Consider the following 25,402-nt stretch of genomic DNA (forward strand, 5'->3'; position numbering starts at 1 on the left):
GGGTCGAGACCCTTCTTCAGACTGATGTCAGGGGAGGGCGGGACAAAGGAAGGATATAGGTGGAGACAGGAAGATAGAGGGAGAACTGGGAAGGGGGAGGGGAAGAGAGGGACAGAGGAACTATCTAAAGTTGGAGAAGTCAATGTTCATTCCACTGGGCTGCAAGCTGCCCAAGCGAAATATGAGGTGCTGTTCCTCCAATTTCCGGTGGGCCTCACTATGGCACTGGAGGAGGCCCATGACAGAAAGGTCAGACTGGGAGGGGGAGTTGAAGTGCTCAGCCACCGGGAGATCAGGTTGGTTAAGGCGGACTGAGCGAAGGTGTTGGAATCTGTTTACTGAATAAACAAAATGCTGGAGTAACTCAGCGGGTCAGGCAGCATCTCTGGTGAAAATGGGTGGGTGACGTTCGGGTCTAAAGAAGGGTCTCGACTCAAAACGTTGCCTATTCCTTTTTTCCAGAGATGCTGCCTGACCCGCTGAGTTAGTCCAGCTTTTTGTGTCTCTGCCTTTGGTTTAAACCAGCATCTGCAGTTCCTCCCTGCATATTCAGGAGAGAAATTTGGTAACCCTTCTCTGCCCCCTCCTGCAGAGGGCAGTGTGTTTTTAGCACACCAGTGTTTATGTTTGATGACTGCATTTATTTAGAGGCAATGCGCTTCAGAAGCCTGGGTTGAAGGTGGAAGATTATAGTGGAATTCACACATCCCTGCAACATCGTTCCCAATTAAAGGCGTAATGTGTTTTTGGTGGAGTTGTATTGCTCCCCTCATGACCCATTCTGAAGTCCCACAATGCTTTTGCAATCAATTTGAAGTGTGGCAAACAGCAGTGTGACAAAGGTCAGAAAGGCTCTCTGATGCTTATTTAGAGACAGGAATTGGCCTGGGTCATCGCACAGATTCTCAAAATAGCACCGTGGAATCTTTCCGTTCGATGTGAGAGGACAGACAGTCCTCATTCTAACAAGGTAGACACAAAATGCCGGAGAAACTCCGAGTCAGGCAGCATCTCGGGGGAGAAGGAATGGGTGACGTTTCGGGTCGAGACCCTTCTTCAGCCAAACTCATTGCAACAAACTCGTTTAACTGTGGTGCGCACTTGATGCTGTACGAATGATGGTGTCCGTGCTTCACCCCCTCACATGGAGTATGAACCCAGTGAGTCAGAGGCAACCGCTTGCCCAACTGAGCTACAGCTGCTGTAAAACTTTGATCCATTTTGACTTTGGTCTCTCTTAAAATATAAGCCCACACCTTCTAGGGTTGCCAACTTCCTCACTCCCAAATACGGGACAAGGTGACGTCACCGCCCCATGCCTCACGTGACATCACCCAGCCAGCTGCCACATGCTCCCGCTCCACCAATGGCAGCTGCCATTGGTGGAGCGGGAGCACGTGGCCGCTGGCTGGGTGAGGTCACGTGGGGCGCGGGGCGTTGGCGTCACCCTTTGTCCCTTATTTGGGAGCGAGGAAGTTGGCAACCCTACTAATACGGGACAAGGGCGGGTCCCGTACGGGACAAACTAATTTAGCCCAAAATACGGGATGTCCCGGCTAATACGGGATAGTTGGCAACCCTAACTCCTTCCCACAGTGTTAAGCCGCCCCAGCTGCCATGTTAAATGCAAGATAGCCTCTTTGTTTTTACATATATCATACGGATTTCACATCAGATAAAGTCATTGCTGTGACCCTTGAAGTTGATCTTTGCTAAGGGATACTTTTACACTGCTTGTGTTGATCTTTGCCAAGGGATACTTTTAAACTGCTTGTCTATCCACTCCATGGATAGACTTGGAATAGGAAGATTCAGAATGCCGCAAAAATAATTATTAACTGTAGGTTGTAAGCAAGCTCCTGAAGAAGGGTCTTGACCCGAAACGTCACCCATTCCTTCTCTCCTGAAATGATCCTAGGCCGCTGAGTTACTCCAGCATTTTGCGATGCCCCTGATTATTCCAATCCTTGGTATATACTTCCGACGAAAGCCACTGCAAAGGCCTTGTGAGGAAGGAACACAGTCTTAGGATCTACCACCATTGGAGACTGAGATCAGACCGAAGCTCTGAGCTGCTGCCACAGCCAGGCATGAACATATAAACAGCTGGTGGGTGGAATACCAATAGACAATAGGTGCAGGAGGAGGCCATTCGGCCCATCGAGCCAGCACCGCCATTCAATGTGATCATGGCTGATCATTCTCAATCAGTACCCCGTTCCTGCCTTCTCCCCATACCCCCTGACTCCGCTATCCTTAAGAGCTCTATCCGGCTCTCTCTTGAATGCATTCAGAGAATTGGCCTCCCCTCCCTTCTGAGGCAGAGAATTCCACAGATTCACAACTCTCTGACTGAAAAAGTTTTTCCTCATCTCAGTTCCAAATGGCCTACCCCTCATTCTTAAACTGTGGCCCCTTGTTCTGGACTCCCCCAACATTGGGAACCCTCCTGGACAATACCTATTCTCAGTTATAATGAACTCCGGTGAGCGCTAAAGGCAAGGCAGAAGCCATCACAACCATACACAGCACTTCCCAGCTTCACAGTGGGAGAACCTTCACCAGAGAGACTGGAGAGCTTAGTGTAGTTTAGAGATACAGTGCGGAAACAGGCCCTTTCGGCCCACCGGGTCCGCGCCGATCAGCACATTAACAATATCCTATACAAACCAGGGACATTTTTTTTTAACATTTACCAAGCCAATTAACCTACATACCTGTACGTCTTTGGAGAGGTGCCACGACATAATCTCAAGGGCAGTCAGGGACGGGCACTAAATGCCAGTGATGTTCAAATCCTTTAAAATGAATAAATAGGAAGAATAACAAATCCTTAGCACATCAGGCAGCATCTCTGAAGTTAACACTTCAGTATGATGACATTTCATCAGAATTATGAGTGAAACAGAATCATCATTTAGTGTTCCTGGCCTTTCCCTGTGGTTTTCTTCTTGGTTCTCTTTAGTTTCTGCCCAGAGATGGCGGTAGTTTTTGGTACAATTCCAACATTTAAAAAGCATTTAGACAGGAAAGAAATAGAGGTGTACTGGCACAATACAGGCAAATGGAATGAGTGTGGAGAGACATCACTGTCAGCATGGAGGATTTGGGCCGAAGGGCCTGTTGCTGTGCTGCACGACTCTACGACTTTCCGATACTATCCCAGGGACACCACTGGAGGAAGGACAAGTCGGAGAACAATCCAGAGTGTAGAAAAAACTGCAGATGCTGGTTTAAATCGAAGGTAGACACAGAGTGCTGGAGTAACTCAGCAGGTCAGGCAGCACCTCGGGAGAGAAGGAATGGGTGACGTTTTGGGTCGAGACCCTTCTTCAGACTGAATCTTCTGGTGCATGTGGCCTGAAAGGTGGGATGTGAAAGGTAGGTGGCATTGAAATTCTGATGGAGTCCACCACTAGGTGATGAGGGAGAATATCTTAGAAGGCGATTTGAAATGAGATGATTATGGGTAAATCTTAGAAACAGGGGAGGAGAGGGGAGGAAGGAGGAAGAGGGGGGAGGGGGAGGGGAGGGGAGGGAGAGAGGGGAGGGGAGAGAGGAGGGGAGAGGAAGGAGACGGAGGGAGGGGAGGGGGAGGGTGAGTGTGAAGGGGAGGGGAGAGGAGAGGGGAGGGGAGGGAGAGGAGGGGAAGGGAGGGAGAGGAGGGAGAGGAGGGAGAGGAGGGGAAGGGAGGGAGAGGAGGGGAGAGAGGAGGAGGGGGCCATCATTTTGCTCGGGTACAATACAGTCTGCAGGAGAAAGAACAGTCATGTAGACAATTAAGGAGGAATGTTTGAAGGCACTGGGCCTGCACTCGCTGGGGTTTAGAAGGTTGGGTGAATGGAACGAGCTGCCGTGAAGAGGTGATTATTAAGGGGTTGGACACGTTAGAGGCAGGAAACATGTTCCCAATGTTGGGGGAGTCCAGAACCAGGGGCCACAGTTTAAGAATAAGGGGTAGGCCATTTAGAACTGAGATGAGGAAAAACTTTTTCAGTCAGAGAGTTGTGAATCTGTGGAATTCTCTGCCTCAGAAGGCAGTGGAGGCCAATTCTCTGAATGCATTCAAGAGAGAGCTGGATAGAGCCCTTAAGGATAGCAGAGTCAGGGGGTATGGGGAGAAGGCAGGAACGGGGTACTGATTGAGAATGATCAGCCATGATCACATTGAATGGCGGGGTGCTGGCTCGAAGGGCCGAATGGCCTCCTCCTGCACCTGTTGTCTATTGAGAGAAGGAATAGGTGACCCGAAACGTCGCCAGAGATGCTGCCTGACCCGCTGAGTTACTCCAGCATTCTGTGTCCATCTTCGGTTACAACCAGCATCTGCAGTTCCTTCCTACACTATTGGACACATGTCTCTCTGTCCAGTAACTGGCACCTCGCTGGGGAAGATGGATTGTTTTTGTGAATGCAGGAAACCCAACTCAAACCCGTGGGGGGATCTAATCCAGTCAAAGGTCCAAAGCGTTTACCGAGCAGTGTTTATGCTGACAGTGTGTGTGTGTGTGTACGTGTACGTGTACGTGTACCTTGTTTCCTGTACCTTGCCCTCGCCGCACCCCCGCTGCTGTGGTGGAGGAGCAAAGGTGCCCAGATGATCCATTCCCCCCTCCCCACGCCCCTCCTCTCTCCTTTCCCCTCTCTCCCCTCCTCTTCCTCCCATCCTCTCTCTCCACTCTCCTCCTCGCCCTCCCTCCCCCCACCTCCCCCCTCCTCTCTCTTCTCTCCTCCTCCCTCCCCTCCCCATCTCCCCTCACCTCTCTCCTCCACTCCCCTCCCATCTCCCCCCCTCCCCTCCCATCTCCCCCCCCCCTCCCCATCTCCCCTCACCTCTCTCCTCCTCTCCTCCACTCCCCTCCCCTCCCATCTCCCCCCTCCCCTCTCTTCTCCCCTCTCTCCCTCCCCCTCCCTTCCTCTCCCTCCCATCTCCCCCCTCCCCTCCTCTCTCTTCTCTCCTCCACTCCCCTCCTCTCCCCTCCATCCCCCACTCCCCTCCTCTCTCTTCTCTCCTCCCCTCCTCCCCCCTCCTCTCCCCATCTCCTCTCTCCCCTCCCCTCCTCTCCCCTTCTCCCCTCCCCTTCCACCCCTCTTCCCTCCCTCCACATCTCTTCTCTCTCCCCTCTCTCCCCTCCCCCTCCCTCTCTCCCCATCCTCCCCCCTCTTCCTCCTCCCTCCCCTCCCCATCCTCCCCCCTCTTCCTCCTCCCCTCCCCTCCGCTCCGCCCCATGCCTGCGAGCCGCTTCCTCAGTGTGAGCTCACCCAGTCAGGGTGTGAGCTCTGTCCCTGTCAGTGTGTGGGCTCTCCCCCAGCCAGTGTGTGAGTCAGTGTGGGCTCTCTCTCTCTCCCAGTGTGTGAGTCAGTGTGGGCTCTCTCTCTCTCTCTCCCAGCCAGTGTGTGGGCTCTCTCTCTCTCCCAGTGTGTGAGCTCTCTCCCCCAGTGTGTGAGCTCTCTCTCCCAGTGTGTGAGTCAGTGTGGGCTCTCTCTCTCTCCCAGCCAGTGTGTGGGCTCTCTCTCTCTCCCAGTGTGTGAGCTCTCTCCCCCAGTGTGTGAGCTCTCTCTCCCAGTGTGTGAGTCAGTGTGGCTCTCTCTCTCTCTCTCCCAGCCAGTGTGTGGGCTCTCTCTCTCCCAGTGTGTGGGCTCTCTCTCTCCCAGTGTGTGGGCTCTCTCTCTCCCAGTGTGTGAGCTCTCCCCCAGCCAGTGTGTGGGCTCTCTCTCCCCCAGCCAGTGTGTGGGCTCTCTCTCTCCCAGCCAGTGTGTGGGCTCTCTCTCCTCCAGCCAGTGTGTGAGCTCTCCCCCAGCCAGTGTGAGCACTCTGCCCCGCTGTGAGCCGCGGCCGCCCCGGGCTGACTGATGACTCACCCCCGGCCCGACCCTCACACCCTCTGCCTCTTTGACGTGGACGGGACGCTCACTCCGGCCCGGCAGGTAGGTCAGTCTGAAGTAAGGGTCTCCACCCGTCCCTTCTCTCCGGAGACGCTGCCTGGCCCCGCTGAGTTACTCCAGCGTCTTGTGTCTATCCTCGGGTGTAAACTGGCATCTGCAGTTCACTTCACACACAGGTAGGTAAGTAAGCAAAGGCTGTTGGTGCAGACCGAGCACATTTAACATTGGGACCGGAGTTGCAACCTTGGTTTCACCTCAGAAGGACCTTCGCACCCTCAGAATGCGGATATGTGTGAAGTTATCCACTTTGGTGGCAAGAACAGGAAGGCAGATTATTATCTGAATGGTGTCAGATTGGGAAAAAGGGAGGTGCATCGAGATCTGGGTGTGCTTGTACATCAGTCACTGAAAGTACAGCAGGCAGTGAAGAAAGCTAATCCCATTCCTTATAAGACACTGGGATTTAGATGGATGAGAGGGGATCTTAAAGAAACATATAAAATTCTTAAAGGATTGGACACTCTAGATGCAGGAAAAATGTTCCCGATGTTGGGGGAGTCCAGAACCAGGGGTCACAGTTTAAGAATAAGGGGTTAGGCCATTTCAGACTGAGATGAGGAAAAAACTTCTTCATCAGAGAGTTGTGAATCTGTGGAATTCTCTGCCACAGAAGGCAGTGGAGGTCAATTCACTGGATGTTTGCAAGAGAGAGCTAGATTTAGCTCTTAGGGCTAAAGGAATCAAAGGATATGGGGAGAAAGCAGGAACGGGGTGAGAGAGAGAAGGGGGTGAGAGAGAGAAGGGGGTGGTGCCTGTTCACCAGTAAGAGGCAGACAGCCAACAGTTCACACCGAGAGAGGGGGAGGAGAGAGAGAGAGAGAGAGAGGAGGGGGGGAGAGAGAGAGACAGGGGGGAATAGAGAGGGGAGAGAGAGAGAAAGGGGGAGGGAGAGGGAGAGAGGAGGGGGGAGAGAGAGAGAGGGGGGAATAGAGAGGGGAGAGAGAGAAAGGGGGAGGGAGAGAGGAGGGGGGAGAGAGAGAAAGGGGGAGAGGAGGGGGGAGAGAGAGAGAGGAGGGGGAGAGAGAAGAGGGGGAGAGAGAGAGGAAGGGGGGAGAGAGAGGAGGGAGAGAGAGAGAGGAAGGGAGAGAGAGGAGGGGAGAGAGAGAGGAGGGGGATAGAGAGGGGAGAGAGAGAGAAAGGTGGAGGGAGAGAGAGAGGAGGGGGAGAGAGAGAAGGGGATAGAGAGGGGAGAGAGAGAAAGGGGGAGGGAGAGAGAAAGAGGGGGAGGGAGAGAGAAAGAGGAGGAGACGTGTACAAGAAGGGACAGTAAGAAAGTGGCGAGAGAGGGGGGGGAAATGAAACTAGATCCACTGAGTGTGTGTGTCTATGTGTGTGACTGGCTAGTGTGAGTGTGTGAGTGTGTGTGACTGGCTAGTGTGAGTGTGTGACTGTGTGTGAGTGTGTGTGACGGAGTGTGTGAGTGTCTGTGTGCACATATGTCAGTGGCACAGACGTCAGTGGCTTTGCACAAAGTCAGTGGCTTTGCTGTAATGACTATTACCAGGGGGTTGAGTGTTGGCGGGAGCAGGGACTGGGAGCTGGGGAGGAGATTGGCTCTGCCTGCCTGCCTGTCGTCCGCACAGACCTTGCCCAAGGTCAGGCCTCACTCAGCCTGTCACGTGTGACTGCAGCACACACCGGCCTCTCGGCCTGCAGGCAGGAACTGCAGGTGCTGGTTTACACCGAAGACAGACACTAAACGCTGGAGTAGCTCAGCGGGTCGGGCAGCATCCCTGGAGGAACGTTTCAGGTTGGAGCCCCTCTTCAGACTGCAAGGTCGAGAAGCCCTGAGGAAGGGTGGGGCCGCATGACTCGCTCTCTCACACTCTCTGTCTGTCTCTCTCTCTCTCTCTCTCTCTCTCTCTCTCTCACACACACACACACACACACACACACACACACACACACACACACACACACACACACACTCATACTCTCCCACACACACTCACATATTCTCTCACACATATTCACTCACACACACACATTCTCACACTCTCTATATCTCTCTCACACACACACTCTCTCACACACACACACTCTCACACACACTCACACATATTCACACACACATACTCTCTCACACTCTCTCTCACACACTCACATGCTCTCACACTTTCTATCTCTCTCTCTCACACTCACATACTCTCTCACACATATTCACACACACACATACTCTCTCACACTCTCTCACACACATACTCTCTACCACACACACACACATACTCTCTCACACACATTCACACTCTCACAATCACACACCTGCACACTCAGTCACATTCTTTCACAATCAGACCTTCAGACCCACTTTCTCACTCCCTCTCACACACACGCATTACACTTTCACACCCACACATGCACGCACATATGTGCACACAGCCACTCACACACACACACACTCACATAGTCACACACACTCACACTAGCCGGTCACACACTCACTCACACATAGTTACACTTACTCACAGTTACACTTACTCACACTCACTCACAGTCATACACACTCACACAGTCACACACTCACACTAGCCAGTCGCACACATAGACACACACTCACTCACACAGTTACACTCATACATAGTCACACACACACACACAGAGACACACACAGTTACACTCTCACACACACACACACACAGTTACACTCTCACACGCACACACACAGTTACACTCTCACACCACACACACACAGTTACACTCACTCATACATAGTCACACACAGTGTGGGAGGAAACCAAAGATCTCAGAGAAAACCCACGCAGGTCACGGGGAGATCGTACAAACTCCGCACAGACAGCACCCGTAGTCGGGATCGAACCCGACTCTCTCTGAAGTCTCTGAATGCATTCAAGAGAGAGCTAGATAGAGCTCTTAAGGATAGCGGAGTCAGGGGATATGGGGAGAAGGCAGGAACGGGGTACTGATTGGGAATGATCAGCCATGATCACATTGAATGGCGGTGCTGGCTGGAAGGGCCGAATGGCCTCCTCCTGCACCTACTGTCTATTGTCTAACCCGTGTCTCTGGGGCTGCATTCGCTGTAAGGCAGCAACTCTACCGCTGCGCCACCATTCTCATCCATCCCTTCCCTGGCTGTCCTTTGCAGAAAATCGCTCCCGAGCTGGACGAGTTTTTCCAAGGACTGAGGAAAAAGGTGATGATCGGTGTGGTGGGAGGCTCCGACTACGCCAAGATAGCAGAGCAACTGGGGGAAGGCCAAGAAGGTGAGGCGCCGCCAGTGGAGCCCCGCGCAGTAAGTAGGGAGGGTGGGAGGAGAGGGCAGGCCCAGCCCCGAGGTCTACATGGGCTGGACACTGGGGGAACAGTAAAACATGGAGCGATGGAGCAGCGGTAGAGCTGCTGCCTCTCAGCGCCAGAGACCCGGGTTCGATCCCGACCACGGGTACTGCCTGTAGGGAGTTTGTACGTTCTCCCCGTGACCTGCGTGGGTTTTCTCCGGGTGCTCCGGTTTCCTCCCGCACTCCAAAGACGTGCAGGTTTGTAGGTTAATTGGCTTCGGTAAAATTGGAAATTGTCCCTAGTGTGTGTAGGATAGAACTAGTGTACGGGGTGATCGCTGGTCGGCATGGACTCGGTGGGTCGAAGGGCCTGTTTCTGCGCTGTATCTCTAAAGTCTAAAGTAACGTCTAAAGTCTGTACAGCTCACGAACAGGCCCTTCAGCCCACAACATCTGTGCCCAACAAGATGCCAAGATCAACTCTTATCTTTTAGTTTCGTTTAGAGATACAGCGCGGAAACAGGCCCTTTCGGCCCACCGGGTCCGCGCCGCCCAGCGATCCCCGCACATTAACACTATCCTATCTACACCCACTAGGGACAATTTTTAACATTTACCAAGCCAATTAACCTACAGACCTGCACGTCTTTGGAGCGTGGGGGGAAACGGAAGAACTCGGAGAAAACCCGCGCAGGTCGCGGGGAGAACGTACAAACTCCGTACAGACAGCGCCCGTGGTCGGGATCGAACCCGGGTCTCCGGCGCTGCATTCGCTGTAAGGCAGCAACTCTACCGCTGAGCCACCGTGCCTGAATCTAATCCATTCCCCTCCATTCTCTTCACATCCATGTAGGTATCCAGTTGAGCTTTTCATCCGTCGAGTCTGTAGAAGGGTCCCAACCCTAAACGTCACTGATCCATATGCTCCAGAGATGCTGCCTGGCCTGCTGAGTTACTCCAACACATTGTGTCTCTTCCTATAAACAAGCAGATATAGTTCCTTAATTCCATACCATATGCCTTCTTTACCCACTCTATCTACTTGTGTTACCACCTTCAGGGAATTATGGACTTGGATTAGGGAGTTATGGACTTGGTGTGTAGGAAGAAACTGACGCTGCTGGTTTACTCCGAAGATAGACACAAAATGCTGGAGGAACTCAGTGGGTCAGGCAGCATCTATGGAGAGGAGTCGTGACGTTTCGGGTCTGAACCCTTCTAAAGATGGGGGAGGGGGGGAATGGACTGGAGGCGTGAAAAGGCCAGAACAAGTCGGGGTTGTCCGGATGATCTCAAGAAGGCTGGAGCCCACAATGGCCTGTTGTTGGCTGGGGAAGGTGTGATAACAAGAGGGAGGGGGAATGCAGGGGCTACTTGAAGTTAGAAACATCAACGTTCATACCGCTGGGTTGAGAGCTGTCCAAGCGGGATACGGGGTGCTTTTTCCTCCAGTTTGCGTGTGGACTCGGAATGGCGGGACTGTCATATGTTGAAAGACTGGAGGGACTAGGCTTGTATACACTGGAATTTAGAAGGATGAGAGGGGATCTTATTGAAACATAAGATTATTAAGGGATTGGACATGTTAGAGGCAGGAAACATGTTCCCAATGTTGGGGGAGTCCAGAACCAGGGGCCACGGTTTAAGAATAAGGGGTAGGCCATTTAGAACGGAGATGAGGAAAAACGTTTTCACCCAGAGGGTTGTGAATCTGTGGAATTCTCTGCCTCAGAAGGCAGTGGAAGCCAATTCTCTGGATGCTTTCAAGAGAGAGTTAGATAGAGCTCTTAAAGATAGCGGAGTCAGGGGGTATGGGGAGGAACGGGGTACCGATTGTGAATGATCAGCCATGATCACATTGAATGGTGGTGCTGGCTCGAAGGGCCGAATGGCCTCCTCCTGCACCTATTGTCTATTGATCCGGCGCCGGTGCCCCAGAGCTGAGAGAGAGAGAGAAGGGAGTTCCCTGTTCCCCGGTGAGAGGCAGACAGCCAAGGTTCCGCCACGTCCCACGGTTCACACCGAGGGTTGCCAACTACCTCGCTCCCCAAATAAGGGACAGAGGGTGACGTCACCGCCCCCACGTGACCTCACCCAGCCAGCGGCCACGTGCTCCCGCTCCACCAATGGTAGACCCCTTCCTAATATGGGACAAGGGGCGGGTCCCGTACGGGACGAACTAATTCAGCCCGAAACCACGGGACGTCCCGGCCAATACGGGACAGTTGGCGACCCCTACTCACAACCCCTCTCCCGTTCTCTTGCAGTCATTCAGAAGTTCGATTACGTCTTTGCTGAGAATGGGACGGTGCAGTACCGGGACGGGAAGTTTGTCACCAAGGAGGTGGGTGCCCGGGGGGGGTGGGGGGGGGGGGGGGAAGGGGAGGGAGGAGGTGTTTGATTCTTTGCAACAGAAGTCGTCAGGCCATTCACAGCAGAGATAAGCCCCTGCAGATTGGGGGGGGGGGGGGGGGGAGAGGGGAAGGGGGTGAGGGAAAGGGGGGAAGAGGGGATCGCCAACCCAGGCGACTATTTGCGTGCTAGCCGCAGAAAGCAGGGCGGCACGGTGGCGCAGCGGTAGAGTTGCTGCCTTACAGCGAATGCAGCGCTGGAGACTCAGGTTCGATCCTGACTACGGGTGCTGTCTGTACGGAGTTTGTACGTTCTCCCCGTGACCTGCGTGGGTTTTCTCCGAGATCTTCGGTTTCCTCCCACACTCCAAAGACGTACAGGTTTGTAGGTTAATTGGCTGGGCAAATGTAAAAATTGTCCCTAGTGGGTGTAGGATAGTGTTAGTGTGCGGGGATCGCTGGGCGGCGCGGACCCGGTGGGCCGAAGGGCCTGTTTCTGCGCTGTATCTCTAAATCTAAAAAAATCTACATATTGCGATCACACATTACAATCGCTCCGCACTGCTATCTATCTATACACTGTGAACGGCCCGATTGTAATCATGTATTGCCTTTCCGCTGACTGGTCAGCACGCAACACGGGCGGCACGATGGCGCAGCGGTAGCGTCGCTGCCTCACGGCGCTTGCAGCGCCAGAGACCCGGGTTCGATCCCGACCGCGGGTGCTTGTCTGTGTTCTCGCTAGTACGTTCTCCCCGTGACCTGCGTGGGTTTTCTCCGGGTGCTCCGGTTTCCTCCCGCGCTCCAAAGACGTGCAGGTTTGAAGGTTAATTGGCTGGGTATAAGTGTATATTGTCCCTGGTGTGTTGGTCGGACAGTGTTAATGTGCGGGGATCCCTGGTCGTCGCGGGCTCGGTGGGCTTAAGGGACCGTTTCCGCGCTGTATCACTAAACTAAACATAAGCTTTTCACTGTACCTCGGTACACATGATAAACTAAACCAAACTAAAACTAAGTAGGAAAAAAAACTGCAGGTGCTGGTTTAAATCGAAGGTAGACACAAAATGCTGGAGTATCTCAGCAGGTCAGGCAGCATCTCTGGAGAGAAGGGATGGGTGACGTTTAGGGTCGAGACCCTTCTTCAGACTGATGTCGGGGGAGGGGGTACCTTTCCCCCTACAGATTGACGCCCCATTGACCCGACGGGTGAGGCCTAAGCCAGGGTTTGTGGGTCCGAGTCCCGTCCGGGGTGAAGTCAAGTTTCCTCTTTGCACGCTGGCACGGTGGTAGAGTTGCTGCCTCACAGCGCCAGAGAACCGGGTTCGCTCCTGGCTCGGGGTGCAGTCTGTAGGGAGGTTGTACGTTCTCCCCGTGGGTTCAGGTTGAAGAAGGGTCTCGACTCGAAACGTCACCCATTCCTTCTCTCCCGGGATGCTGCCTGACCCGCTGAGTTACTCCAACACTTTGTGTCCACCTCCCTGTGGGCTTTCTCCGGGCGCTCCGGTTTCCTCCCACCCTCCAAAGGCGTGCAGGTTTGTAGGTTAATTGGCTTCGGTTAAAAATTGTAGATTGTCCCTAGTGTGTGTGAGGGACTAGGTGACCGCTGGTCGGCTTAGACCCGCTGGGCCGAAGGCCATGTCTCCGCGCTGTAACCCTGGACAGAGAGGGCAGTGGGTGCGGGATTTAGAGATACAGCACAGAAACAGGCCCCTTCGGCCCACCGGGTCCGCACCGCCCAGCGATCCCCGCACACTAACACTATCCTACACCCACTAGGGACAATTTTTACATTTGCCCAGCCAATTAACCTACAAACCTGCACGTCTTTGGAGTGTGGGAGGAAACCGAACATCTCGGAGAAAACCCACGCAGGTCACATACAAACTCCGTACAGACGGCGCCCGTAGTCAGGATCGAACCCGGGTCTCCGGCGCTGCATTCGCTGTAAGGCAGCAACTCTACCGCTGCGCCACCGTGCCGCCCTGTGGAGTTCTGGGATTGCAGGAGTGCAAGGAACGATGTGGGCAGAACATTGGCTCGGTGTCGACCCGAACTATAACGGGGTGCTGAACCCGTGGAGCCGCTGCAGTGGGGACCTGGGAACGGGACAAGGGGAGGTGGTTGAGGGAGAGGGAGGTGCAGAGTCCTTGGGAAGATCACGTTCATTTTGGGAATACGTCGGGCAAGTGGAGTCTCGTGTCCTCGGCTTCACCACGTTCTGTGCCCGATGTTCCTGTACTCATCCATTTATTATCTCCCCTTCCACCTGACCCCCTCCCCACCTCTTTCTCCCACTCCTGCCTCTCCCCTTCCTCTTCCCTCCTCTCCCGTCCCACCTCGTCCTCCGTACCCCTCCGCCTCTCACCTACTCTGCCTTGCACTTACCCTCCCCCCTCCGGTTTCTAACTCGCTTCTCCCTGACCCATCCCCCTCTCCCCCCTTTCCCTCCTGTGCATTCCCCTACCCTCCACTCCTGCCCCCAATACCAACACACTTCTGTTCTTCACCCCTCATCCTCTTCCCGCCCTCTCCACCTCCTCTTCTCTCTCTCTGCCCATCCTTCCCTCCCTCTCCTCCCCTCCCTCTTCTCCTCCTCTCCTCCCCTCTGCTTCCATCCCTCCCTTCCTCTCCTCCTTCCTCCTCCCCTCCCTATCTGCCCCTCCTCTCCCCTCCTGCCCTACCATCCCTCTCGTTCCCCTCCCCTCTTGTTTCTTACCCGCTTCTCCCTAACCCCTCCGTATCTCCCCCCACTCCCCCTCCCTCTCTCCCTCCCCATCCCCCTCCCCCTCCCCCAACCCCTCCCCCTCTCCCTCTTCCCCCTCCCCCTCCTCTCCCCCCTCCTACTCTCCCCCTTGCCCCACTGTGACCCCCAGGCCATCCAGAACTACCTGGGTGAGGAGCTACTGCAGGAGCTGATCAACTTCTGCCTGAGCTACATGTCCGACATCAGACTCCCTCGCAAAAGGTATCGAGACTGAAGACCCAACCGGGGGCTAGGGGGCTTGGGGGTGCTGATGGGAGCCGTGGGGGAGAGCGAGGGGGTAGAGGCGGTGCAGAGTGAGTGAGGGTGAAGGCGGCTGGGTTGGGGGAGAGTTGGGGGTGGTTGCAAAGGGCTAGAAGGAGCACAGGTCTCGTATCAGGCGTACAGGTTTGTAGGTTAATTGGTTCGGTGCATGTGTAAATTGTCCCTTGTGTGTGTAGGATAGTGTTAGTGTGCAGGGATTGCTGGTCGGTGCAGACTCGGTGGGCCGAAGGGCCTGTTTCCGCGCTGTATCTCCAAAGTCGACAGTTTACTCTAAAGTAAAGAACAGCAGCCCATATTCTGCTTGGGTAGCTTACAACACTATGAACAGTGCTGTATCTCTAAACTATATATAGCACCGAAACAGGCACTTCAGCCCAGTGAGTCCACAAAGTGCTGGAGGAACTCAGCTGGTCAGGCAGTATCCGTGGGGGAGGGGGGGGAATGAACAGGCGACGTTTCGGATGGTGACCCTTCTCCGCGCTCAGACTGGGACTGTGTTGCAGGGGGACCTTCATTGAGTTCCGTAATGGCATGTTGAACGTCTGTCCGATCGGCAGGAGCTGCTCCTTGGCGGAACGCCTCGAGTTCTTCCAGATCGACAAGGTAAGAAAACGATGAGACACACAGAGACTGTGGGGAGAGAGAGAGAGAGAGTGTGTATGTGTGTGTGGGGGCAGGACCTGCAGATGCTGGCTTACACCAAGGATCGACACAAAATGCCGCAGTAACTCAACACGTCAGGCAGCATCCGTGGGGGGAATGTTGGGGGAGTCCAGAACCAGGGGCCACAGTTTAAGAATAAGGGGTCGGCCATTTAGAACGGAGATGAGGAAGGATATTCTTGCTATTGAGGGCGTGCAGCGTAGGTTTACTAGGTTAATTCCCGGAATGGTGGGACTTTCATATGTTGAAAGACTGGAGCGACTGGTTTGTATACACTGGAATTTAGAAGGATGAGAGGGGATCTTGTCGAAACGTATATGATTATTAAGGGGTTGGACACGTTAGAGGCAGAAAACATGTTCCCAATGTTGGGGGAGTCCAGAACAAGGGGCCACAGTTTAAGAATAAGGGGTAGGCCATTTAGAACGGAGATGAGGGAAAACGTTTTCAGTCAGAGAGTTGTAAATCTGTGGAATTCTCTGCCTCAGAAGGCAGTGGAGGCCAACTCTCTGGATGCTTTCAAGAGAGAGCTAGATAGAGCTCTTAAAGATAGCGGAGTCAGAGGGTATGGGGAGAGGGAAGGAACGGGGTACTGATTGTGAATGATCAGCCATGATCACATTGCTGGCTCGAAGGGCCGAATGGCCTACTCCTGCACCTATTGTATATTGTCTATCTCTGGAGAGAAGGAATAGGTGACGTTTCGAGTCGAGACCCTTCTTCACAGTGAAGCTGTCCAGCCAAATACTCCAGTGTTTTGTGTCCATCTAGAGGCATAGAGAGGGTAGACAGTCAGAACCTTTCTGCCAGGGTGAAAATATCCAACACTGGGGGGCATGAGGTGAGAGGGGCGGAAGATGCGCGGGGCAAGTATCTTTACACACGGAGTGATGGGGGTCTGGGGGGGGGGGGGTGCCAGGGGTGGGGGTGACCCCCTGAGACGGACAAAAGCTCTCCTCCACACTCACGGTGAGGGGGCGAATTGCAACGTGGAGGCAGACACGATAATGGCGTTCAAGAGGCTTGTGGAGAAGCACGTGGAAGTGCAAGGAATAGAGGGATATGGATCATGTACAGGCAGTTAAGATCAGTTCAAGTTGGCATCGTGGTAGACACAAAATGCCGGAGTAACTCAGCGGGTCAGGCAGCGACTCTGGAGAGAAGGAACGGGTGACGTTTTGGGTCGAGACCACTGCTTCATTTTTCATAACTTGGCGTCATGTTCGGCACACACATTGTGGGCTGAAGGGCCTGTTCCTGTGCTGTTCTATGTGACCCTGGTGGGTGGGGGTGGGGGACTGAGGGGTGGTGCTGGTGGGGAGCGGAGTACAGTCCCATTGCGATTCACATGTCAAGTCAAGTCAAGTTTATCTGTCACATACACAGACAAGATGTGCAGTGAAATGAAAGTGGCAATGCCTGCGGATTGGGCCAGAAATTACAATTACAGCATAAAAATGCAGTCCCTGGAGATATAATAGTTAACAGTCCTGATGGCCTGTGGGAAGAAACTCCGTCCCATCCTCTCCAGTGACTTGGGCGTAACGTCAGAGGGGAACACGCTGGCTGGTTGTGTGGGGACCTTTGTCTGCAGGGTTTGACCTTTGTAGTTCACAGGTGTGACAGCGGGCGCACCGTGCTGGTGCCAGCGTGCGTGCGTGGGTGGGTGGGAGGGAGGGTGGGAGGGAGGGAGGGAGGGGGTGGGAGGTCCCGCGAGCAGCCGTGAGCCACGGCGAGCGCCAGCTTCACACGGGCGGCCGCTCCGCTAATCTGCGCCCTTCCCTCTCCCGCTCTAGACGGAGAAGATCAGGGAGAGGTTCGTGGTGGCTTTACAGGACGAGTTCGCCGGCAAAGGGCTGAAGTGTACGAGAGGCAAGTACACTGTGTGAGAGAGTACATCTGTGTGTGTGTGTGTGTGTGTGTGTGTGTCTGTGTGTGTGTGTGTGTGTGTGTGTGTGTGTGTGTGTGTGTGTGTGTGTGTGTGTCTGTGTGTGTGTGTGTGTGTGTGTGGGTGTGTGTGTGTGTGTGTGTGTGTGTGTATGTGTGGGTGTGTGTGTGTGTGTGTGTGTGTGTGTGTATGTGTGTGTGTGTGTGTGTATGTATGTGGATGGTGTGTGTATGTGGGTGGGTGTGTGTATGTATGTGTGTGGGTGTGTGTATGTATGTGTGTATGTGTGTGTGCATGTCTGTGTGCATGTCTGTGTGGTGTGTGCGTGTGTGTATGTGTGGGTGTGTGTGTGTATGTGTGTGGGTGTGTGTATGTGTGAGGGTGTGTGTGTGTGTGTCTGTCTGTGTGGTGTGTATGTGTGTGTGTGTATGTATGTGTGTGCCTGTACATTTATGTGTGTATGTGTGCATGTCTGTGTGGTGTGTGGGTGTATGTATGCATGTGTGTGTGTGTGTGTGTGTCTGTGCGTGTATATATCTGATGTGTACGTCTGTGTGTGTGAGTGTGTATATGTGTGCGTGTGCTTGCGTCCGTATCCGGACTTGTGGGTGTGTGTGTGTATGTGTGTGGGTGTGTGTGTTTGTGCGTGTATATATCTGATGTGTATGTCTGTGTGTCAGTGTGTATATATGTGTATGTGTGTGCGTGCGTCGTGTCCGTGCTTGTGAGTGTGTGTGCGTGCGTATGTGTGCATGTGCATGTGTCCGTGTGTGCGTATATATGTGTGTGTATGTATGTGTGTGCGAGTGCGCGCGTCTGTGTCCGTGTGTGTGTGTGTATGTCTCTGCGTGTTTCTGTGTGTGTGTGTGTCCGTGTGTGTACAGGTAGTGGGGGACAGTGTTTCCGGTGACGGTCCCCGTGCCCTGCGCGCTGCTGTTGTTCGTCCCCCAGCGCGTTGGCAGATGCTGAACGTGAGACGAATCAACGGTGTGAATCTTGATTTCTCCAACTTCAAGTAACCCGTGCATCCCCTCTCTCTCCACCCTTATCATCGTACGTACTACTGAATTTCCCTGTCTGTATAACTCGTTATCACCTACCCCACAGCCAACAATGGACCGTTGTGGGCTCCCGCGTTCCTTGATCATCGTTGTTTTTCAAATAGCTTTCATTCATTTGCTCTCGGCTCCGTCCATATGTCTCATTTGCCTTTCCCCTGACTCTCAGTCTGAAGAAGGGTCTCGATCCGAAACGTCACCCATCCCTTCTCTCCAGAGATGCTGCCTGACCCGCTGAGTTACTCCAGCATTTTGCATCTGTCTTTGCCGTAATCATTCTCTCTCGCTTTCCCTCCCCCCGTTCCGCTTGCAGGAGGCATGATCAGCTTCGACATCTATCCCGAGGGTTGGGACAAGCGTTACTGCCTGGACATCTTGGAAAAGGATGGAATTAAAACGATCCACTTCTTCGGCAATGAGACTGATCCGGTAAGGGCTCGGGATTGTTGGGGGGGGGGGGAGCTCTGAGTTTTGAACGGGAATTGTGTCCGAACCGACCAGCGATCCCCGCACATTAACACGCACGGGACAATTATTCCATTGATACCAAGCCAATTAACCTACAAACCTGCACGTCTTTGGAGCGTGGGTGGAAACGGAAGTTCTCGGAGAAAACACACGCGGGTCACGGGGAGAACATAATAATAATAATAATAATAATAATAATAATGATATTCATTTATTGTCGTTGCAACGAGTACAACGAAATTTAAAAAAATAGCAATCCTGACGGTGCGTAAAAACATATATGCAATAAATGCAAACAAGTAAATACCAATATATTAAATACAAAAGTTTTAACAGTGTGACCTATTGCAGAAAGTAGTGTTCAGTTCTCGTATGGCCCTGGGGTAAAAACTGTTCTTGAGTCTGTTTCTTCGGGATTTGATCGACCTGAAACGTCGACCAGAGGGCAGATGAACAAACAGACGGTGGCCGGGGTGGGATGGATCTTTTATTATTTTGCCTGCTCTACTGAGGCAGCGTAGGCTGAACAGGTGCTCCAGGGAGGGCAGTGAGCAGCCGATGATCTTCTGGGCCGTCGTGATGACCCTCTGAAGGGCCTTCCTGTCCTTTTCTGAGCAGCTGGCATACCATGTGGTTATACAGTATGCCAGCACACTCTCGAACTCCGTACAGACAAGCACGGATCCAGCCAGGATCCAACCCGGGTCTCCGGCGCTGTAAGTGCTGTGAGGCTGCAACTCTACCGCTGAATCACTGTGGTGGTCGGTGGGTTGCTTTGATGGAGCCGTTGCAATGGACCCCAAGCACCAGTGAGGTGTCTGGGCCTAACGCTGGACTACACTAGCTAGGCAGTGAGAGAGGTCGGGTCTCCACCTCACTGGATCTCTGCCCCAGCCAGGTGCATGGAGTTATTAGACCATTCAGGCAACTGAACTATCCTACCAGCAACTAGAGAGCAGTCCTGAGCCACTATCTACCTCATTGAAGGTATTTATTTCACAAAATGCTGGAGTAACTCAGCAGGTCAGGCAGCATCTCAGGAGAGAAGGAATGGGTGACGTTTCGGGTCGAGACCCTTCCTTGAACTATCTTTGATCGGACTTTACTGTAATTATCTGTACGGAGTTTGTACGTTCTCCTCGTGACGTGCGTGGGTTTTCTCCGAGATCTTCGGTTTCCTCCCACACTCCAAAGACGTACAAGTTTGTAGGTTAATTGGCTGGGCGTAATTGTAAAATAAAATTGTCCCTAGCGTGTGTAGGGTAGTGTTAATATGTGGGGATCGCTGGTCGGTACGGACTCGGTGGGCCGAAGTGCCTGTTTCCGTGCTGTACCTCTGAGCTAAAATAATAAAGCGAAACAAACTCATCAGGAGGGCGGGCTCTGTCCTGGGGGTGGAGTTGGATTCATGGGAGATGGTCTTGGAGGGGAGGATGCTCCTCAAACTGCGGAGCGTCCTGGACAATACAGCTGACCCGCTCCACGACGCACTGGTCAACCTGACGAGCACCTTCAGCACAGACTGGTCCCACCAAGATGCAGCACAGAACGCCACAGGAGATCCTTCTTCCCTGTGGCTATCAACCTGTACAACTCCTCCCCCTTCTGCCGTGGGGTAGACTGAGACTGACTACTCCCCCCTCCCCCTCCCCAATCTCTGCACAGCGCTTGCAGCGCCAGAGACCCGGGTTCGGTCCCGACTGCGGGTGCTGTCTGTACGGAGTTTGCACGTTCTCCCCGTGACCTGCGTGGGTTTTCTCCGAGATCTTCGGTTTCCTCCCACACTCCAAAGACGTGCCGGTTTGTAGATTTATTGGCTGGGGATAAGTGTAAAATTGTCCCTGGTGTGTGTGTGTGTGGGATAGTGTTAATGTGGTCGGTGCGGACTCGGTGGGCCGAAGGGCCTGTCTCCACGCTGTATCTCTAACTGAATCCCCCCCAAGCCTTTCCACTCATCACTTTCATTTCATGTTGCATGTATTTTGTGTTTTTTATGACTGTTGACAGATCAATTTCCCTCCTGGGATAAATAAAGTTCTATCGCATCGTAACCCTAAAGGAAAAGGCGTTTGACTCCATTGTGCTCTGTACACAGGGTGGTAATGACCACGAGATCTTTCACGATCCCAGGACCATCGGTTACACGGTCATATCCCCGGAGGATACAGTCAGACTGTGCAAAGAACTCTTCCTGCGACAATGAGCCCAACACGACTCACCCTGGACCGCGACTCAAGGAGACTTTCCGCTGGACTTTGTGGAAACTGGAACCTTCCTCTGGTGGAGAAGATGTTTAATTTAGTTTAAAGATATATACAGCGCAAATTCAAGGCCCTCGGGCCCACCGAGCCCGCGCCGACCAGCGATCCCCGCACACTAACACCATCCTACACACACCAGGGACAATTTTACACTTTACACCAAGCCAATAAATCTACAAACCTGTACGTCTTTGGAGGGCGGGAGGAAACCGAAGATCTCGGAGAAAACCCACGCAGGTCACGGGGAGAACGTGCAAACTCCGTACGGACGGCGCCCGTAGTCAGGATCGAGCCCGGCGCTGTAAGGCAGCAACTCTACCGCTGTGCCACCGTGCCCCTCTTGATGTTGACATCTCTCTTTCTTTCGTACGTCAACTACAACCATCAAAAGCGGCAATTGGTGCTTCAGAGAACCGCAGTTGACGCTTTGCTGCAAATTCTGCCAGTTCTGTAGAACTACCCAGGGTGCACGACGAGGACGTAAAGCAGCTCCCACCCCGTGTTGACATCTACTTCATTGGAGTGTGGGATGTACGGTCGCTCCACCTGGCCCCTGCTCCAGATCCACATCGGCCCGTGGTGTCAACGTCACGACAAGGAGTCACCATTTCGTCCACTGCTTGGCCTCGTTCTCATGGCAACGGGCTCCCCCCCAGCACCACCCTGTGGCCAGTAACCGGCGTTACAGCGTGACGGTTGACAGCCTATCTGAGCAGTAAATGTCTGCAAACACCCTCCACAGTGCAGCTGTGTGTGTCGACACAACACGCGGCACAAAATATCACCGCACGCGCGTGAACTCATTCTCTGTGGTCGTGATGACAGAAATAAAAGATATATTTTTTAAACATCGAGTGGCTGGTGAATGGTGGTGAGACGCACCAAGCAAATATACTAGAGGAGCAAGATAATAATAATAATAATAATAATTCATTTATTTTATATAGTGCCTTATCGGATGCTCAAAGCGCTTTACAAAAACAATTAACATAAAAACAAACAGACAAACTATCCTAACGGAAAAGCGGCGAATACACAACGCCAGCGTCCTCTCACGTCAGGGTCCGGCAGTAGACAACAAAAAGCACAGGACACACAGATACAATTTTTACACAAACAGCCATCACAGTGATTGCTCTAGGCACACCCTCACTGTGATGGAAGGCAAAGTCTTATCTCCTCCTCATTCTTCTCCCGTGGTGCCACGAGGTGATCGAGGCTCCCAGCTTTTTGAAGCCCCCACCAGGCGATGGAAAGTCCCAGGGCTGAGCTGAGCAGGCCGATGAAAGTCCTGAGCCCCCACCGGGCGATGGAAAGTGCTGCGGCCGAGCCACGCAGGGTGATGAAGGGCCTGCGAGCGGGTCGATCGTACCTCGCGCTTCGGGGCGGTCGAAGCTGCTACGGCTGGAGCTCCCAAAAACCGGTCGCCAGCCAGAGACCTGCGAACTCCCGATGTTGCGGTCTGCAGGGCCCACGGCCGAAGCCTCCGAGATGGTAAGTCCAGGCCCTGCGACCGGAGTCTTCAAGGTCGATCCCAGCTGGAGGCCGCCGACTCCACGGTGTTAGGCCGTAGCGCGAACGGAGATACGACACGGTAAAGGTCGCATCTCCGTTGAGGAAGAGATTAGAAAAAAAGGTTTCCCCCAACCCCCCCACCACCCCCCCACATACACAGAGTTAAAAATAGAACAATACGTACATTAAACGATGACAATAGACAAAAAACAAAAAAAAGACAGAGATGAACCACTCCGTCGAAATCGCCTATACTGAAGTGCAGTACGCAAAGCAATGTAACGTCCGCCATTTTAGTAAGCAAAACCCGCCTCTCACAGTGTAATCAGTGTTTTGGGGGAACAGTATGTGTGATGATACCATAAAAATGCAGAATATATCTCATCTATCAATTCACATATTTTTGTTATTTTTCTTTTTTTTTTCTTTTTTTTTTCTTTTTCTTCTTTTCTTAATTTTTTTAATTTTATAATTGATTACAATGCATATAACAACAACAGTAAACCCCATCCCTCCCCTTCCCTACATAATCATGAAAACCAACAAACAAAAACAAACAAATAAATAAATAAAAATACATTTTAAAAAAACATAACTACAATGTAACAAAAAAAGACAAAAGCACAAAAACATGAGGCCAGGTAATTTTCACAAGTCAAATATTTCAGTATTTTCACTGCTGGATTCAAAGAAGGTACAAAAGCATGTGGCATTGAGGGGATAGTTTTACTTGTCCTTAATATGCTGCAGCACTGGGTTCCATATGTTGAAGAACTTTTGAGGGTTGCCAGACAATTCATATCTCAACCTCTCTACGTGTAATATGCCCATTAATTCTCTTAACCAAGTCTCAAACTGAGGAGCAGAGTCTGATTTCCATAGTTTCAAAATACATCTGTTGGCAATTACCATACCATAAACCAAGATTGTGCGAGCATTATGGTCTAGCTTCTCAAGCGTTGTGGAATACCCGAATAGAGCAGTTTCAGGGTCCGGAGTTAAAGTGACGTTTAAAACAGTGGAGTACCATTGAAATAAAAGACACCAAAAGTTGTGAAGTTTTGGACAAGTCCAAAAGTGGTGAGCGAGTGTACCCTCAGCGGTCTTGCATCTATTACACAAAGGTGAGAGATCAGGAAAGATTTTATGCAGCTTAACCTTAGAGTAGTGTAATCTGTGTATAACCTTGAATTGAATCAGTTGTAGCCTAGAATTAATAGAACAGGATTTTATACTTTTCAGTACTTCCTTCCAGACATCGTCATCAATTTCAATGTTAAGGTCTTCTTCCCAGGTTTGTTTTATTTTTAAAGTAGATTTATCTAGTTTGTTTAAAAAGATACCTACAAACGATGAGATTAGGTTCTTTGCTTCCGGGGGACCCAGCAAAATTTTGGACAACAAGTCGTCTTCGGGCAGGGACTCAAAAAGCGAATTGTTTTGTCGAACATAATTTCTCAGCTGTAAGTACCTGAAGAATTGAGTTTTGGGCAATGAGAACTTGGATTGTAGCTGATCAAATGATGCAAAGTGTCTATTTATGTAAAGATCTTTTATTGTAACTATCCCTTTACAGCTCCATTCTTTGAATGCTGTGTCTGTAAATGATGGGGGGAAAGCGTGGTTATGCCAGATTGGGGCGTGCATTGACGTATTCGGAAGCTCACAAGCTTTCCTAATTTGGTGCCATATTCTCTGAGCATTGGACAGAGTGAAGTGATCCTCTCTAAGAGAGGTGAGAGATCTGGGTAATGAAAAAAGGAGAGCAGGGAGAGAAGTTTTTGGGGTTAAGCTTTTTTCAATCGCCAGCCAAGGGGGCAGGTCATATCCAACTCCCCGTTCATATGCATACTGCCAGTATACCATGACTCTAACATTGGCCGCCCAATAGTAATATAAAAAGCACGGTAACCCCAGTCCCCCATGTTCCCTCGTTTTTTGAAGATAAGCTTTTGAGATCCTGTGTGCTTTATATCCCCAAATAAATGGCATAATGATAGAATCGATTAACTTAAAGTAGGATTTGGGGATAAAAACAGGAACATTCTGAAATAAATACAGAAATCTCGGCAGGGAGACCATCTTTACTGCGTTCACGCGGCCAATCAAGGAAATAGGCAACGTTCTCCATTTCTCTATGTTCTCCTTTAGCTTGTTCAACCTTTCGGTAAAGTTAATTTTAAAAAGGGTCTTGGGGTTTTTAGATATTTTAATGCCCAGATATTTTATACTATCCGGATTTGTTTTAAACTGCATGTTGGCTAAGAATACAGGGTCTAATTCTGCTGTTATCGATATAAGTTCACTCTTCTGCCAGTTTATAGTGTAACCTGAGACCTCGCCAAAGGAATTAATAAGCTGGAATAGGTAAGGAACAGAATGTTCAGGGTCAGATACAAAGATGGCAATATCATCCGCATAAAGCGAAATCTTATGTTCCACCCCACCCAGTATTATCGGTTTTATAAGCGCATGCCCTCTTATGCCGATTGCCAGCGGCTCAATGGCTAACGCAAAGAGGAGCGGGGGCAGCCCTGTCGCGTACCCCTCTGAAGGGCAAAAGGGGGTGACCTATCCTGGTTTGTGAGTATGGAAGCGGTGGGATGAGCATATATAAGACGCACCCAGGAAATAAAAGAGGCTCCAAGACCAAACTCTTCCAGCACTCTGAGTAAATATCCCCACTCAACCTGATCGAAAGCTTTTTCTGCGTCTAAACACAGAATGGCTTGTTTGGAAGAACTATCGAATTTGTGATACATAATGTTCATTACTCTTCGAACATTAAAGAAAGAGAACCTATTGGGGATGAACCCGGTCTGATCCGTATGGATAATGGATTCTATACACTTATTTAGTCTAGTCGCCATTATTTTAGTAAAAATCTTGAAATCTAAATTAAGCATAGAAATTGGTCGGTATGAGGAGGGATTGGTTTCATCCCTATCTTGTTTCAATAAGAGAGAAATATTAGCATTGTACAATGAC

At 51.8% G+C, this 25,402-nt stretch overlaps 1 protein-coding gene across 2 annotated transcripts; it reads left to right on the forward strand.

The window, feature by feature from the left end:
* Window positions 1-5,511: 5,511 nt before the first annotated feature.
* pmm1 (phosphomannomutase 1) lies at window positions 5,512-21,712 on the forward strand. Of its 2 annotated transcripts, none has more exons than XM_078430384.1 (8): window positions 5,512-5,928; window positions 9,053-9,170; window positions 11,453-11,529; window positions 14,410-14,501; window positions 15,065-15,164; window positions 17,021-17,096; window positions 18,484-18,599; window positions 20,734-21,712. In XM_078430384.1, exons 1-8 carry the CDS (start codon window positions 5,854-5,856, stop codon window positions 20,839-20,841), a joined length of 762 nt encoding a protein of 253 aa, XP_078286510.1. In that variant the 5' UTR covers window positions 5,512-5,853; the 3' UTR covers window positions 20,842-21,712. The 2 variants fall into 2 exon arrangements, with proteins under 2 accessions (XP_078286510.1, XP_078286512.1); XM_078430386.1 differs by lacking the exon at window positions 5,512-5,928 and adding an exon at window positions 7,384-7,696.
* Window positions 21,713-25,402: the final 3,690 nt, after the last annotated feature.

Source organism: Rhinoraja longicauda, chromosome 40 (genome assembly GCF_053455715.1).
Source record: "Rhinoraja longicauda isolate Sanriku21f chromosome 40, sRhiLon1.1, whole genome shotgun sequence".
Taxonomy (NCBI): Eukaryota; Metazoa; Chordata; class Chondrichthyes; order Rajiformes; family Arhynchobatidae; genus Rhinoraja; species Rhinoraja longicauda.